This window comes from Salvelinus sp. IW2-2015, linkage group LG18, assembly GCF_002910315.2.
Source record: "Salvelinus sp. IW2-2015 linkage group LG18, ASM291031v2, whole genome shotgun sequence".
NCBI lineage: Eukaryota > Metazoa > Chordata > Actinopteri > Salmoniformes > Salmonidae > Salvelinus > Salvelinus sp. IW2-2015.
In genome coordinates, this window is record NC_036858.1 from 18,919,434 (window position 1) to 18,935,216 (window position 15,783).

General features: G+C 40.1%; 1 protein-coding gene across 1 annotated transcript in view; it reads right to left on the reverse strand.

Annotated features, from left to right (window-relative positions):
• Positions 1-15,783, reverse strand: part of LOC111978439 (protein FAM117A) — a 39,614-nt gene that overhangs the window by 12,955 nt on the left and 10,876 nt on the right. The window contains exons 4-5 of the mRNA XM_024008504.2: positions 8,781-8,900; positions 2,210-2,326 (exon numbers count right to left, since the gene is read on the reverse strand). Of these exons, the coding sequence (XP_023864272.1) occupies positions 2,210-2,326; positions 8,781-8,900 (237 nt within the window). The remainder of the gene's footprint in view (positions 1-2,209; positions 2,327-8,780; positions 8,901-15,783) is intronic.

The following is a 15,783-nucleotide window of genomic DNA, read 5'->3' on the forward strand; positions in this document are numbered from 1 at the left end:
TGTCTATTGYTTGTGTTTCTTGGCMCAAGCAAGTCTCGTCTTCTTGGTGTCCTTGAGTAGTGGTTTCTTTGCAGCAATTCGACCATGAAGGCCTGATTCACAGTCTCCTCTGAACAGTTGATGTTGAGATGTGTCTGTTACTTGACCTCTGAAGAATTTATTTGGGCTGCAATTTCTGAGGCTGGTAACTCTAATGAACTTATCCTCTGTAGCAGAGGTAACTCTGGGTCTTCCTTTCCTGTGGCGGTCCTCATGAGCCAGTTTTTTGCGACTGCACTTGAAGAAACTTAAAGTTCTTGAAATGTTCTGTTCGTTGACTGACGTTCATGTCTTAACTTCACTAGGGTAGGGGGCAGCATTCGGAATTTTGGATGAAATGCATGCCCAAATTAACTGCCTACTTCTCGGGCCCAGAAGATATGATATGCATATAACTGGTAGATTTGGATAGAAAACACTCTAAGTTTCCAAAACTGTTAAAATGTGCCTGTGAGTATAACAGAACTGATTTGGCAGGCGAAAACCGGAGAAAAATCCATTCAGGAGTACTTTTTTTGTTGGTTTTGTAGTTTTCTATTCTATGCCATTACAGTATCCATTGATTTAGGACTCAAATTGCAGTTCCTATGCCTTCCACTAGATGTCAACAGTCTTTAGAAATAGTTTCAGGCTTGTATTCTGAAAAATGAGGGAATAAGAGCATTCTGAATGACTGGACGCTAAAGTGTCGCAGAGCTTTTTCATGGCGCGATAGCAATTCTTTTTACCTTTTAAATTGACGATGTTATTGTCCGGTTGAAATATTATTGATTATTTAGGCTAAAAACAACCTGAGGATTGAATATAAACATCGTTTGACATGTTTCTATGAACTTTACGGATAGAATTTGATTTTTTTGTCTTCCTGTTTTGACTGCGTTTGAGCCTGTGGATTATGAGAAAACGCGAACAAAACTGAGGTTTTTTGTATATAAAGAGACTATCGAACAAAATAAACATTTATTGAGTAAATGAATGTTCTGCTGAGTGCAACCATATGAAGATCATCAAAGTAAAGGATTAATTTTATCTCTATTCTACTGAAAGTAGTATGCTTTGCCGTAAAGCATTTTTTAAATCTGACACCTGGTTGGATTCACAAGAAGTTCATCTTTAAACCTATGTAAAATATGTTTGTTTCTGAATTTGTATAATGAGTATTTCTGTATTTGAATTTGGCGCCCAGCAGTTTCACTGGCTGTTGAAGAGGTGTGACGCTAACGTCCCACATACCCAGAGAGGTTAAAGTAATGATGGACTGTCGTTTCTCTTGCTTATTTGAGCTGTTCTTCCCATAATATGGACTTGGTCTTTACCAAATAGGCTATTTTCTGTATACCCACCCACCTTGTCACAACACAACTGATTGGCTCAAACGCATTAAGGAGGAAAGAAATTCCACAAATTTACTTTTATGAGGCAGACCTGTTAATTGAAATGCATTCCAGGTGACTACCTCGAAGCTGGTTGAGAGAATGCCAAGAGTGTGCAAAGCTGTCATCAAGGCAAAGGGTGGCTATTTGAAGAACCTCAAATATTGATTGATTTGTTTAACACTTTTTTGGTTAATACAAGATGATCAAATATTTAAAAAAAAATTCTCATGAACTCCAAACTCAGAATATTTATGTTAATCATGTCTGTCTCTAGTACATTTGAGAAAAGCAATACATCACATCCAAAGATTAAAAAATGGCATCTTTGTTTAGAATTGTTACATTTACACAATGGATTATGTATACTGCTTCCATGCTTCCTCTCAGCCTGCACATAAGCCAGCACCTCTTATTGCTACTTGCAGCTATATTTAAACATTCTGTTTACACATAATGTTTACACCATTCTGACACCTTGGTGCGGGCTGGCTTCCGAGTTAAGCGGGCAGGTGTTAAGGAGTGCGGTTTAGCGGATCATGTTTCGGAGAACGCATGACTCGATCTTCACAGTTGCAGCAATGAGACAAGATCGTAATTGGATCACAATTGGATATCACGAAATTGGGGAGAAAAAGGGGGTMAAATATATATTTATTTTTAAACTAGGAACTAATTCAGGAAACCAGGTAAGGTAACGAGATGGATAATCACAATATAAAGAATATATTTTCCCTTGAGGAGTATTGTAAGGCTGCATTGGAAATTAGCACAATCTAAACATGTAAATGTCTTACCCAGCACTGGTGGTGGGGCGGCTGGCACACGAACATGCCCTCCAGCTCCTGGTTGAGGCCCTCCACACTGCGGCGCAGACGAGGGGTCAGCTTGTACAGGGGGGTGGGTGGGATGGGCTGGGGGAGAAAAGAGAGAGAGGCATCAGCTGATTTAATAAATTGAATTCATACTTCAAAGTTGACTGACAATCAGTGGAAGACTACAGTAAAACGAGACAACAGAACAATACAGTAGGACATAAAGTACACATTCATAATGTATGTGCAATGCATAGAGTAAACAAAACATTGGCATAGACAAACAAGCAAGCGTAGGGCATAGGTACACCAAATAGACACTTGCAACATGCAAGTATGGACACATACACACAGACAAGACACACACACCATGCAAACAGACAAAGCACATAAAAATGACATATCGCTCCAGTACACATCCTCCGAGTTATCAGTTAGTGACTAAACTTCGGAAATGTAAGGAAATTAAGAACCCAGGTTTAAATAAGTCTAGTAGTGGAAATCGTTCAAAGCTTTAGCGAGTTAACCTAGAGCAATGGAACCATACCAAAAGTACAAATCCAGCCTATCCGGCAATAGGCAGGCTCAAGCAAACACTCAAAGAATTTGAAAGAAAGTAATTTGCTATTTGAACTCATGTTTGATATATTTTACAATGCATTATAACTATCACTGTGCTTATTTCTAGTCTTCATATGTTTTGATGAGTAGGTCTATTTCGGAAGTGTGTATTGGCCTATACTTCCTTCTCTCCTTGCACAATGACGATAATGCAGTGCATATGGGTTGAAGGACTATAGAAGGGTCATGTTCATTGTGTATCTTCCCTTTCAAGACTATTCGACTCGTTTCTAGATCCATGGGCTCCGATACAGAAAATATAATTTTTTGTTTAAAATGAATCGATGAGGTTTGATTAGAGGAACAAATTGGTTCGGTGCATAACATTTGTTGCATAAAGACATACATTTTCAATTACAAATTAAAATCTGCTGCTAATTGAGCTCATGAGTTGGGCCTCTGAGCTGGATGTCTGAGCTGACTTCACAGTGTGTGTAAATTATGTATATGACTATGGTATGTAGTCACCTGAGCTAAGCCATGAAGGAGACTAGCGGGCATCTTCTACTCCACTATCAGATTTGTGTGTGGGGAAATGTATGCTTTTTTACTCCCCACTTTTTTTGATCTGAAATCACCATCACCCACTTAAAACTTTGTTATGACGTAGGCAATGAATACAGTGCTCACCTCCCTGACCAAGGCCCATCTCCCCCAATTGCCCAGGCGGCCAGCTCTAGGAAGAGTCTTGGTGGTTCCAAACTTCTTCCATTTAAGAATGATGGAGGCCACTGTGTTCTTGGGGACCTCCAATGCTGTAGAAATGWTTTGGTACCTTTCCCCAGATCTGTGCCTCGACACAATCCTGTCTCGGCGCTCTACTGACAATTCCTTCGACCTCATGGCTTGGTTTTTGCTCTGACATGCACTGTCAACTGTGGGACAGGTGTGTGCCTTTCCAAATCATGTCCAATCAATTGAATTTATCACAGGTAGACTCCAATAACGTTGTAGAAACAGYTCAAGGATGGCAAAGGGTGTGACGACTTACGTAAATAAAGGTTTGTTTTTTACCTTTAACAAACTTGCAAAAATATTGATAACGATCAAAACAAAGTTCATCCATTTTAGAATAAGTCTAACATAACAAAATGTGGAAAAAGTTAAGGGGTCTGAAAACTTTCCAAATGCACTGTATATAGCACAATGTTGAATTTCACACCGTCTCAAAATGGAATGGTTTTGACTGTTTGGAAGTTTTTACAGAGTGAGCTTCACTTCTCCACCCACTTCGACCGGGCTCACACAAGTGATTGCTGTCCTCGTCATGAAATTATCAACTTTACCCTGTATATCTAAAAATGACCATATACAGATTTTTTTAAACAAAACTGCTGGTGAAACTTAATAGAAATAAAATCKAATGTAAGCCCCGATTAGCAGGTAGGCTATAGCCAGATGAGTTGTCTCCGGTACCTTACTTGTATTCGGGTAAAACAACATTTTTAACAGCGCATTTGATAACTAACCTATCAAATTACATTGGTTGCAAGTAATAAAGCCTAATATTGCTCAAGCCATTTGAATGCTGAACATGCCGCGCACCAAGCAGCACAGTTTGACTAGGCTACTGATACTGCCTGGGGTTGTTCGGCATGCAAAATGACTTGCAGATCAACATAGCAACGTGCATGCCCCGCCCACCTGAGGATCTGTCTACTATATCCATCCATTTCCTGTGTTTGATGGAATCAAATTCCACTCGTCACTTAAAATCTCACTGATTGATTGCTTTAATTTTTCTCCTGCGACTCATTCATACTCTTGCTTGTGCCTGTCATTTTCCCCCATTAACATTACAGAGGAAATGTTTTTAATGACGTGTCAAAAAACAAAATGGGCTCAATGGAATACGTTCTCTTTTGTTGTATCTAAGAAACGCTAAAACWTAAATCTGGGATTTAACACACCTACATCACAAGAAAGTGAAGACAACTTATTTTGATGGGTGTCCATTTTCTGTGCAATTGAAAAATAGTTATCATTTAGTACAGTTTAAATGTTTACAAATTAGATGCGCTGAAATGAAAGCCACTTCCGAAACTAAAACATTTGGATTATTGATACRTCTGATCTCGCAAACAATGTTGAGTATGTGTCGAGCGTGTTGATATTTAATCCGAGGGCATCCTGTTATTGACACCTCCGTTGAATTACGAAAGAGAACGTGACAACAGTAATTAGAGGCAGTCTAGACAGCACAGGTGAATTCAGATAGGGTAGACAGAGCAAGTGTTGGGTGGTTGCAGCCCTGTTCCACCCCTTTATGTTAATGTRTTTACATATGCAAATACACCAATATATTTATGCACGTCTTTATTTTAACATATACAATAAGAAAATGTATGCATTAGTGCATTTAGAAGAAAAAAATGCTATTTGACAAATGTAATACCTGAATTCCCACCAAATTCCCTAGTAGTAAAATATTTGATGTATTATAATTCAGTTAATATCTGATGGATCTTCATCCCTTGTCCAACTGTTGAATTAATTAGAATTGTTTTTTTGCTTTTTTCCCACAAATGTCAATGCAGTTACATGCTTATTTTAACACTGAAGGAGAGGAAGCWTCAGTTGTCACAAAATATTATGTATTTTAAAGAAGGTAGAAAGAAAGTAATATGAGCAAAACTAATTTGGGAACCGACAATTCGTAACATTTGAATGGGTTTTCTGACTGATGCATKCTACATTTGGATTGGTTTGGGCTSCAGCAGACTGATGCACTCTTATCTTAAACATTTGAACCGGGAACCGATGAGTATCGTGCATCTTCAAACTAAAGAAAACAAGACTGAAAACAGGGCTATACTAGCTGGGCTTGACCATTAAGAAATGCTCATTTTCATTTGTTGCAAAACATTTAAAACATTTTGGGCTGTGTGCCCTAAYGAACACAACCCACTTCTACAGGCTCGCATCGGAAACAGTATGTTCCACAGCTGGTGCAGAAAGCAGAAGTGGGTAGTGATATCGTCACTTTCCTGTTGCTTCACTAGTCGGCTATTTGATTCACTTCCTCTGATATGCTGCTTTGCTTATTGACTGTGTGGTCCACCACTCAGTTCTGTAAAATTGACTGTGGTCCACCGCTCCTGTTTCTGTAAAAATCTGATATGGGGCTGGATAAATGTAACCACTATCAAATGCATAGACTGAGCTATGGATGCAAGGACTGACCATCCATGATATCAAAATGATTGTTTCTACCATGAGGCTAAATGTTTTTTCCATTTACTTTGTTTACAAACATTGGAGTAAAACAAGCTTATATTTTGGGTTCTGATGGGGTACACAACAGTTGAAGTAAGCTCACGAGGCATTTATARTTTATATTCTGGAAGAATCAATGGGTGCAGAGCATTAATTTATAAGTCCAAAAATGGATGTAGCAACTGCTGATTGCCTCAGAGAATATATGGCTTGAAAATAGTTTGCATAGATTGAGTGGCTAGACAAAATGTGCACATTCCCAGTACCAGAATATGTTTACTTAATAAGTATAGGAAAAAAAGGTACATACATTTTTTTATTTTAACAGTGAGTATACCAAAAATGAGGAACACCATCCTAAAATAAGTTTTACCCCCCACTTTTGCCCTCAGAACACCCTTAATTCATCGGGGCATGGACTCTACAAGGTGTTGAAAGCTTTCCAGAGGGATGCTGGCCCATGTGGACACCAATGCTTCCCACAGTTGTGTCAGGTTGGCTGGATGTCGTGCGGATGGTGGACCATTCTTGATACACACGAGWAACTYGTGTGAAAAACCCAGCAGCGTTGCAGTTCTTSACACAAACTGGTGCGTCTGGCACCTGCTAACATACCCCCCCTTTCAAAGGCACTAAAAGCGTTTGTCTTGCCCCTTCACCCTATCCATGTCTCAATTGTCTCACGGCTTAAAAATCCTTCTTTAATTCTGAAGACTGGGTCTAAACTGACATATAGAAGCTGACATAAGGAATTGTTTTAAGATAAATGATCCATGGTATGACTCATTTAATTTACAGTGCATTCGGAAAGTATTCAAACCGCTTGACTTTTTCCACATTTTGTTAAGTTACAGCCTTATTCTAAAATGTATTAAATCGTTCCCCCATATCAATCTACACACAATACCCCATAATGACAAAGCAAAACAGATTACATTTTTGCAAACGTATTAAAACAAATAAAAAAACTGAAATATCACACTTACATAAGTATTCAGACCCTTTACGCAGTACTTTGTTGAAGCACCTTTGGCAGCGATTACAGCCTYGAGTCTTCTTGGGTATGACACTACAAGCTTGGCACACCTGTATTTGGGGAGTTTCTCACATTCTTCTCTGCAGATCCTCAAGCTCTGTCAGGTTGGATGGGGAGCGTCGCTACACAGCTTTTTTCAGGTATCTCCAGAGAGGTTCGATCAGGTTCAAGCCCGGGCTCTGGCTGGGCCACTGAAGGACATTCAGAGACTTGTCCAAAAGCTACTCCTGCATTGTCTTGGCTGTGTGCTTAGGGTCATTGTCCTGTTGGAAGATGAACCTTCTCCCCAGGTCCTGAGCAGGTTTTCATCAAGGATCTCTGTACTTTGCGCCATTCAACTTTCCCTTGATCCTGACGTAGGGATGGTGCCAGGTTTTCTCCAGGCGTGACGCTTGACATTAAGGCCAAAGAGTTCAATCTTGGTTTCATCAGACCARAGAATCTTGTTTCTCATGGTCAGAGTCCTTTGGGTGCCTTTTGGCAAACTCCAAGCAGGCTGTCATGTGCCTTTTACTGAGGAGTGGCTTCCGCCTGGGCACTCTACCATAAAGGCCTAATTGGTAGAGTGCTGCAGATATGGTTGTCCTTCTGGAAGGTTCTCCCATCTCCACAGAGGAACTCTGGAGCTCTGTCAGAGTGACCATTGGGGTCTTGGTCACCTCCTTGACMWAGGCCCTTCTCCCCCAATTGCTCAGTTTGGCTGGGCGGCCAGCTCTTGGAGTCTAGGTGGTTCCAAACTTCTTCCATTTAAGAATGGAGGCCACTGTGTTCTTGGGGACATTCAATGCTGCAGAAATTCTTTGGTACCGTTCCCCAGATCTGTTCATCGACACAATCCTGTYTCTGAGCTCTACGGACAATTCCTTCGACCTCATGGCTTGGTTTTTTCCCTTGCTCTGACATGCACTGTRAACTGTGGAACCTTATATAGACAGGTGTGTGCCTTTCCAAAAGCAGGTCCAATCATTGAATTTACCACAGGTGGACTCAAATCAAGTTGTAGAAACATCAAGAATGATCAATGGAAACAGGATGCACTAGAGCTCAATTCTGAGTCTCATTGCATAGGGTCTGAATTCTTATGCAATAAGCTATGTTTTTCATTTTTAATGTATTTGCAAACATTTCTAAAAATCTGTTTTCACTTTGTCATTATAGGGTATTGTGTGTAGATTGCTGAGGATTTATTTATTTATTAMATTTTAGAATAAGGCTGTAACGTAACAAAATGTGGAAAAAGTCAAGGGGTCTGAATACTTTCTGAAGGCACTGTACATATATATGAAGTGGGTAAAACAGCATGCAAACATTATTAAAGTGATCAGTGTACCATGACTATGTACATAGGAGCAGCAGCCTCTAAGGTGCATGGTAGAGTAACAGGGTGGTAGCCAGCTAGTGACAGTGACTAAAGTTCAGGGCAGGGTACTGGGAGGAGGCCGGTTAGTGATGACTGTTTAACAGTCTGATGGCCTTGAGATAGAAGTTGTTTGTCATGGAAAGAGCAGGTGTTATTAATGTTTTGTATACTCGGTGTTTGACTCCAATAAGAGAAGTCGTACACTCGTCTAGAATACTAAGTTCATAATACATAATAAAATACATACATTTGTACCAATTATGAATGAAGTGAGCAGATGCAGGACAAAGATCACCAATGGTGGAGTGTGAGAGTCATACCTGTATGGTGCCTGGGGAGTAGCTGCCTTGAAGGTAGTTGTGGTGGCGGACCTTTTCGTTGCCCCCCGATGCCCCGGGTTTGGGGAAGTGCTGCTGCAGCAGGTGTTTCAGCTTGGCAATCTGTGACGGGCAGAGTAGTGTCAGTCAACCTCAAAACACAAACAGTCTCTAAGGCTGCAAGAGCTGCATTCCCATGGATTATTTCARAACGGTTGTCTTTGTTATGTAAGTGTTATCTATTGTTTTAAAATCCCCTCTGTTGCACTATTCACAAACTCATCACTTATTCTGTTTCATGTTCAGTAGCCTACCTCTCCTCTCGTGTTGGKTGTGTGAGAAAATGCACCGAGGCTTGGTCTCAATTAAAATTGCCTGTAGGCTATATGCATGGGCAGACTAGCACACGCAGTTGTCTTTCCATGGAAATKAACTTCTTAAATATGTTAGGCTATAGTTTAGGCTCCGACATTGACTAGAAATAAATATTAATAACATATTTGAGTCTGCCTGCAAATTGTCCTGCTCCCATCAAAGTTATGCAAGATTATTTTGATTAGTTCTTTGTTTTGTAGGTTATTTGTTATCTATTGTATTAAAAGCAACTGTCGCAATATTCAAACTCAAAGCCTAATTCTTGCTGATTTACATTCAGTAGCCTACCCTTGTCTTTTGTTGGGCGGGCGAGATCAAGTTTTGGCAAGTCGGGTTAGGGGACAGTCTACTTTCGTGCGTCGCATGCACGAAGTAGATGTCCTAACCGACAAGTAATTTTTGCCAACAATTGTTTACAGAACAGATTATTTCATTGTATCACAATTCCAGTGGGTCAGAAGTAACATACACTAAGTTGACTTGTGCCTTTAAACAGCTTGGAAAATTCCAGAAAAAAATGTAAAGGCTTTAGAAGCTTCTGATAGGCTAATTGACATCCTTTGAGTCAATTGGAGGTGTACCTGTGGATGTATATCAAGGCCTACCTTCAAACTCAGTGCCTCTTTGCTTGACATCATGGGATAATCAAAAGAAATCAGCCAAGACCTCAGAAAAAATTGTAGACCTCCACAAGTCTGGTTCATCCTTGGGAGCAATTTCAAACGCCTGAAGGTACTAGAGGTCGACCGAATTATGATGTTTTAACGCTGATACAGATTATTGGAGGACCAAAAAAAGCCGATACCGATTAAATCGGCCTAATTTCTATTTATTTATTTATTTGTAATAATGACAATTACAACAATACGGAATGAACACTTTATTTAAACTTAATATAATACAATCAAAAATCAATTTAGCCTCAAATAAATAATGAAACATGTTCAAATTTGGTTTAAATAATGCAAAAACTAAATGTTGGCGGAAGAAAGTAAAAGTGCAATATGTGCCATGTAAAGAAGCTAATGTTTAAGTTCCTTGCTCAGAACATGAGAACATATGAAAGGCTGGTGGTTCCCTTTTAACACGGTCTTCAATATTCCCAGGTAAGAAGTCTTTAGAGTTGAGGTTGTTATAGGAATTATAGGACTATTTCTCTCTATACCATTTGTATTTCATATACTTTGACTATTGGATGTTCTTATAGGCACTTTAAGTATTGCCCAGTGTACAGTATAGCTTCCCCGTCACCTTCCCTACCTGGGCTCGCTACGACCAGGAAAAACAGACAACAGCCACCTCGAAGCATCGTTACCGTGACATGCTCCATCCCAAAAAAGCCGCGGCCCTCTGCAAGGGAACAACTACTCCAAGTCTCAGAGCGAGTGACGTTTGAACGCTATTAGCGGCGCGCCCCGCTAATAGCTAGCCATTCAGCATGCGTTTACACACAGCCTAATCTCGGGAGTTGATAGGTTGAAGTCATAAACAGCTCAATGCTTGAAGCACAGCAAAGAGCTGCTGGCAAACGCACGAAAGTTGCTGGTTGAATGATTGCTTACGAGCCTGCTGCTGCCTACCATCGCTCAGTCAGACTGCTCTATCAAATCATATACTAATTATAACATAAACACACCAAAATGAGCCTTTGGTCATAAGTATATGGTCGAATCCGGAAACTAGCAATTTCGAAACAAACAAAACGTTTATTTCTTTCAGTGAAATACGGAACCGTTTCCGACACAATTTCCCTAGTTATATAGAAATTCATGTTAGCAGGCAATATTAACTAAATATGCAGGTTTAAAAATATATACTTGTGTATTGATTTTAAAGAAAGGCATTGATGTTTATGGTTAGGTACACATTGGTGCAACGACAGTGGCTTTTCCGCGAATGCGCTTCATCACGCCGTTTGGTGAAGTAGGGCTGTGATTCGATGAGAAATTAACAGGCACCGCATCGATTACATTTTTAAAATGTATTTGGCTAAGTGGTATGTTAATTTCCATCTTCAAAATCTGTATGGTGGTCTCAATTAAATTGCCTGTATACTATGCTACAATGGTGGAGAAGTTGTCTAACTTCCATAATATGGTAGGCTACAGTTTAGACATGGACTGGAAATAAATGACATGCATTTCACTCTGCTTGCAAATCATCCCTCTCCTAAAAGTTATGCAAAATGTGGCTCAAGTAAAGTGTTCACTCCCCTATATTTCACCTCAACTTTTTCAAACTACACKGAACAAAAAAKATCAAACGCAACAATTTCAAAGATTTTAGTGAGTTAATTAGGAAATCAGTCAATTGAAATGAATTCATTAGGCCCCAATCTATGGATTTCACATGACTGGTGTCATTATGAGAATGGGTCAGATCAGACTGGTTGGGGAATGGAATACAACCAGACTGGTCGTAACGTGTAATGGAAAACCCCTTTAGCTGTCAGGTTTTCATCCAATCTGATGTGAATACAATATAAATAATGAGGAAGRCATTTTTGTTAAGATAGAAATGTGCTTTTAGGAGTCATAAGATAGAAATGTGCTTTTAGGAGTCATAAGATATAATTTCTAATTATATTCTTTGCACGTTAAGTAGCCACGCCCCGAGTGAGGTCAGAAGAGCGTGTCAGACGGACGGAGCCATCCCCTTTGGCCAGAGTGCTTAAAAGGACTGGCTAAGAATTACCATATCAGACCAGAAAGACGTGAGACCGTGGTCCACATGTTGAAATGGTTAACTCAAACTCTCAACACGAGGTAAAGAAAATTAACTTACCAGACCAGGACACCGCTAGTCTGCAGCTGCGTGTGTAAAGTGGTTTGGAACTTTGACTATCTACCCGAAGAAGAGGAGAAGAAAACTTCCCTCTCAGAAAATCATGGGTACGGCTAAGTAGCTGTTCTTAGGAAACAGCCCATTGGAGACCGCACAACTAAGGAGGACAATGTGACCTCTGGTGGACAATCAAAGCATGTACAAGTGGCCCACAGGAAAGGCTCACCAAACCAACATTCTTCAGAAGGAGGGCTTGTTCAGACAGAGAAACAGCGAACTGCATTCAACACGTAAATACATTCATTACTTCTTATTCCGAACGGGTGGCGGTTCGTGTGCAAGGTATATGATTAATGAGGACAGTCCTACAATGTATCCACGATAAGACTCTCTTTTTCTCACTCTATTTTCCCCACCCCATCTATGTGTAACAAGCCATCATATCTTGTCAGTCCACTAGGGACCTTTGTCCCATGTAAGTGTGTATGTGTATTCTGTGTAATTATTTAGTTAGTAAATAAATAATTAAACCAATTTGTGTAGTACTGAATGATGCTCAAGGTTGGGGTTCTTGCAGATCCAAGAAGGTTACGACTGTTCAGAATGAGACTGATATGAGGTAATGATTAATAAGTGACTGTAATCAATACATAACATATCCTCTAGAGCAGTGGTTCTTAACCTTGTTGGAGGTACTGAACCCCACCAGTTTCATATGCGCATTCACCGAACCCTTCTTAATTGGAAAAATAAAATATGATTTTTTCAAATTCAAAACATAGGTATATATTTTACTGGTGCACAAAATGAACCGTGCATCAACATCAACCGTGTGTTCAAAGAACAAAATCATCAAAACATGATTCTCACACAGAAACATAATAATGAATATTTACTGCAAATCAGTGTGACTTCTGCTGTTGCCTTTCAGAGACCAGTTCAGAAATGCGCGGCTTCACCTTGGCAAGGGCCACTCTCATGTCATTTTCGCAACAAAGTCTGTTCCTTTTCTTTGTTTTTATGTCCAGCATCCTCRAAAAGGATTGCTCGCAAAGATATGTTGTAACAAACGGTATGAAAATCTCCAGAGCTTTCTTAGCAATAACAGGGTACGTTACCATTTGTTGACACCAAAACATTGAAAGCGTTGTTGTTCTGAAGAGTTGCTCTCTAGAGTCTAGAGTTTAATTCAGGAGATGGCAACTCGTTAAACAACTTCTACCGTGGTGCCCCAAAGCCTAATGAGTCAATTGTTACATGATTAATAAAAAAATAAAAATAAATCGGGTAACAATTAAACATAGTTGATAAATAACAATCATCAGATTAATGAAAGTCACTACACCGGGAATACAGATATGCATCTGTTGGTCACAGATACCTTAACAAAAAGGTAGGGGCATGGGTCAGAACACCAGTCAGCATCTGGTGTGACCACCATTTGCCTCATGCAGCGTGACATCTCCTTCGCATAGAGTGGATCAGTCTGTTGATTGTGGCATGTGGAATGTTGTCCCACTCCTCTTCAATGGCTGTGCGAAGTTGCTGGATATTGGTGGGAACTGGAACACGCTGTCGTACACRTCGATCCAAACATGCTCAAATGGGTGACATGTCTGGTGAGTATGCAGGCAATAGAAGAACTAGGACATTTTCAGCTTCCAGGAATTGTGTACAGATCCTTGCGACATGGGGCCGTGTATTATGCTGAAATATGAGGTGATGGCGGAGAATGAATGGCGCGACAATGGGCATCAGGATCTCATCACGTTATTTCTGTGCATTCAAATTGGCATTGATAAAAAGCAATTGTGTTCGTTGTTCATAGCTTATGCCTGCCCAAACCATAACCCCACCATGGGGCACTCTTAAACTGCTTGCCCACATGACGCCATACACGGTGTCTACAGTTGAAACCGGGATTCATCTGTGAAGAGCATACTTCTCCAGCGTTCCATTGGCCATCAAAGGTGAGCATTTGCCCACTGAAGTCGGTTAAGATGCCGAACTGCAGTCAGATCAAGACCCTGGTGAGGACAACGAGCACGCAGATGAGCTTCCCGAGACTGTTTTTAACAGTTTGTGCAGATATTCTTCGGTTGTGCAAACGTAGTTTCATCAGCTGTCCGTGTGGCTTGTCTCAGACCATCCCGCAGGTGAAGAAGCCGGATGTGAGGCCAGTTGGACTTACTAACAAATTCTCTAAAATGATTTGTGAGGCAGCTTATTGTAGAGAAATKACCACTCAGTTCTGGCAACAGCTCTGGTGGACATTCCTGCAGTCAGCATGCCAATTGCACACTCCCTCAAAATTAGACATTTGTTGCATTGTGATGCGTGACAACAAAAAAKAAATGTGTGGCCTTTTACCGTCCCCAGCACAAGGTGAACCTGTGTAATGATCATGCTGTTTAACTTTTTAGGGATAGGGGGCAGCATTTTCACTTTGGATGAATAGCGTGCCCAGAGTGAACTCCCTCCCTTACTCTGTCCCAGATGCTAATATATGCATATTATTTATTACTATTGGATATAAGACACTCTGAAGTTTCTAAAACTGTTTGAATGATGTCTGTGAGTATAACAGAACTCATATGGCAGGCAAATACCTGAGAAAAATCCAAACAGGAAGTGAGAATTCTGAGGCTGGTCAATTTTTCAACTCATCGCCTATTGAAATCCCTGTGGGATATGGATCTGTTTGCACTTCCTACACCTTCCACTAGTGTCAACAGTCTGTGAACGTTGAATGAAGTTATACTGTGATGTTGAGCCGCGATGGGACTGTTTCAGTCAGTGGTCTGCAGAGAGCCAAGTCCTGGTCACGCGCATTTCACATGGTAGCGACTTGCGTTCCATTACTTCTACAGACACAAAGGAATCCTCCGGTTGGAACGTTATTGAATATTTAGGATAACAACATCCGAAAGATTGATTCTCTACTTAGTTTGACAAGTTTATCGACCTGTAATATAACTTTTTTGAGTTTTCGTCCGACGTTATGGGGACCTGCACGGAGCGTTTGGATATGTTTACTAAACGCACTAACAAAAGTAGCTACTTGGACATAAATAACGGACATTATCGAACAAAAACAACAAATTATTGTGGAACTAGGATTCCTGGGAGTGCATTCTGAAGAAGATCATCAACGGTAAGGGAATATTTATATTGTTAATTTCTGATTTATGTTGCCATGGCGGATTTAAAAAAAGAAATTCTGAGCGCCGTCTCAGATTATTGCATGGTTTGCTTTTTCCGTAAAGCTTTTTTGACATTTGACACAGCGTTGCATTAAGAACAAGTGTATCTTTAATTCTATGTGAAACATGTATCTTTCATCAAAGTTTATGATGAGTATTTCTGTTATTTGATGTGGCTCTCTGCAATTCTCTCGGATATTTTGGAGGATACATGGCGCCAATGTAAATTAAGGTTTTGGATATAAATATGCACATTATCGAACAAAACATACATGTATTGTGTAACATGATGTCCTATGAGTGTCATCTGATGAAGATCATCAAAGGTTAATGATTCATTTTATCTCTATTTCTACTTTTTCTGACTCCTATCTTTGGTGGAAAATGGCTGTGTATTTTTTTTTGACTTGGTGGTGATCTAACATAATCATATGTTGTGCTTCGCTGTAAAGCCTATTTGAAATCGGACACGATGGGTAGATTAACAAGATGTTTATCTTTCATTTGCTGTATTGGACTTGTTAATGTGTGAAAGTTACATATTATCCAAAAAATAAGGTATTTCCCGTGTTGCCTTTTAGCGGAATTTTGTCGAGGGTTCCGCTAGCGGAACGCGTGTACTAGACAGGTTAACCTTTCTCAAT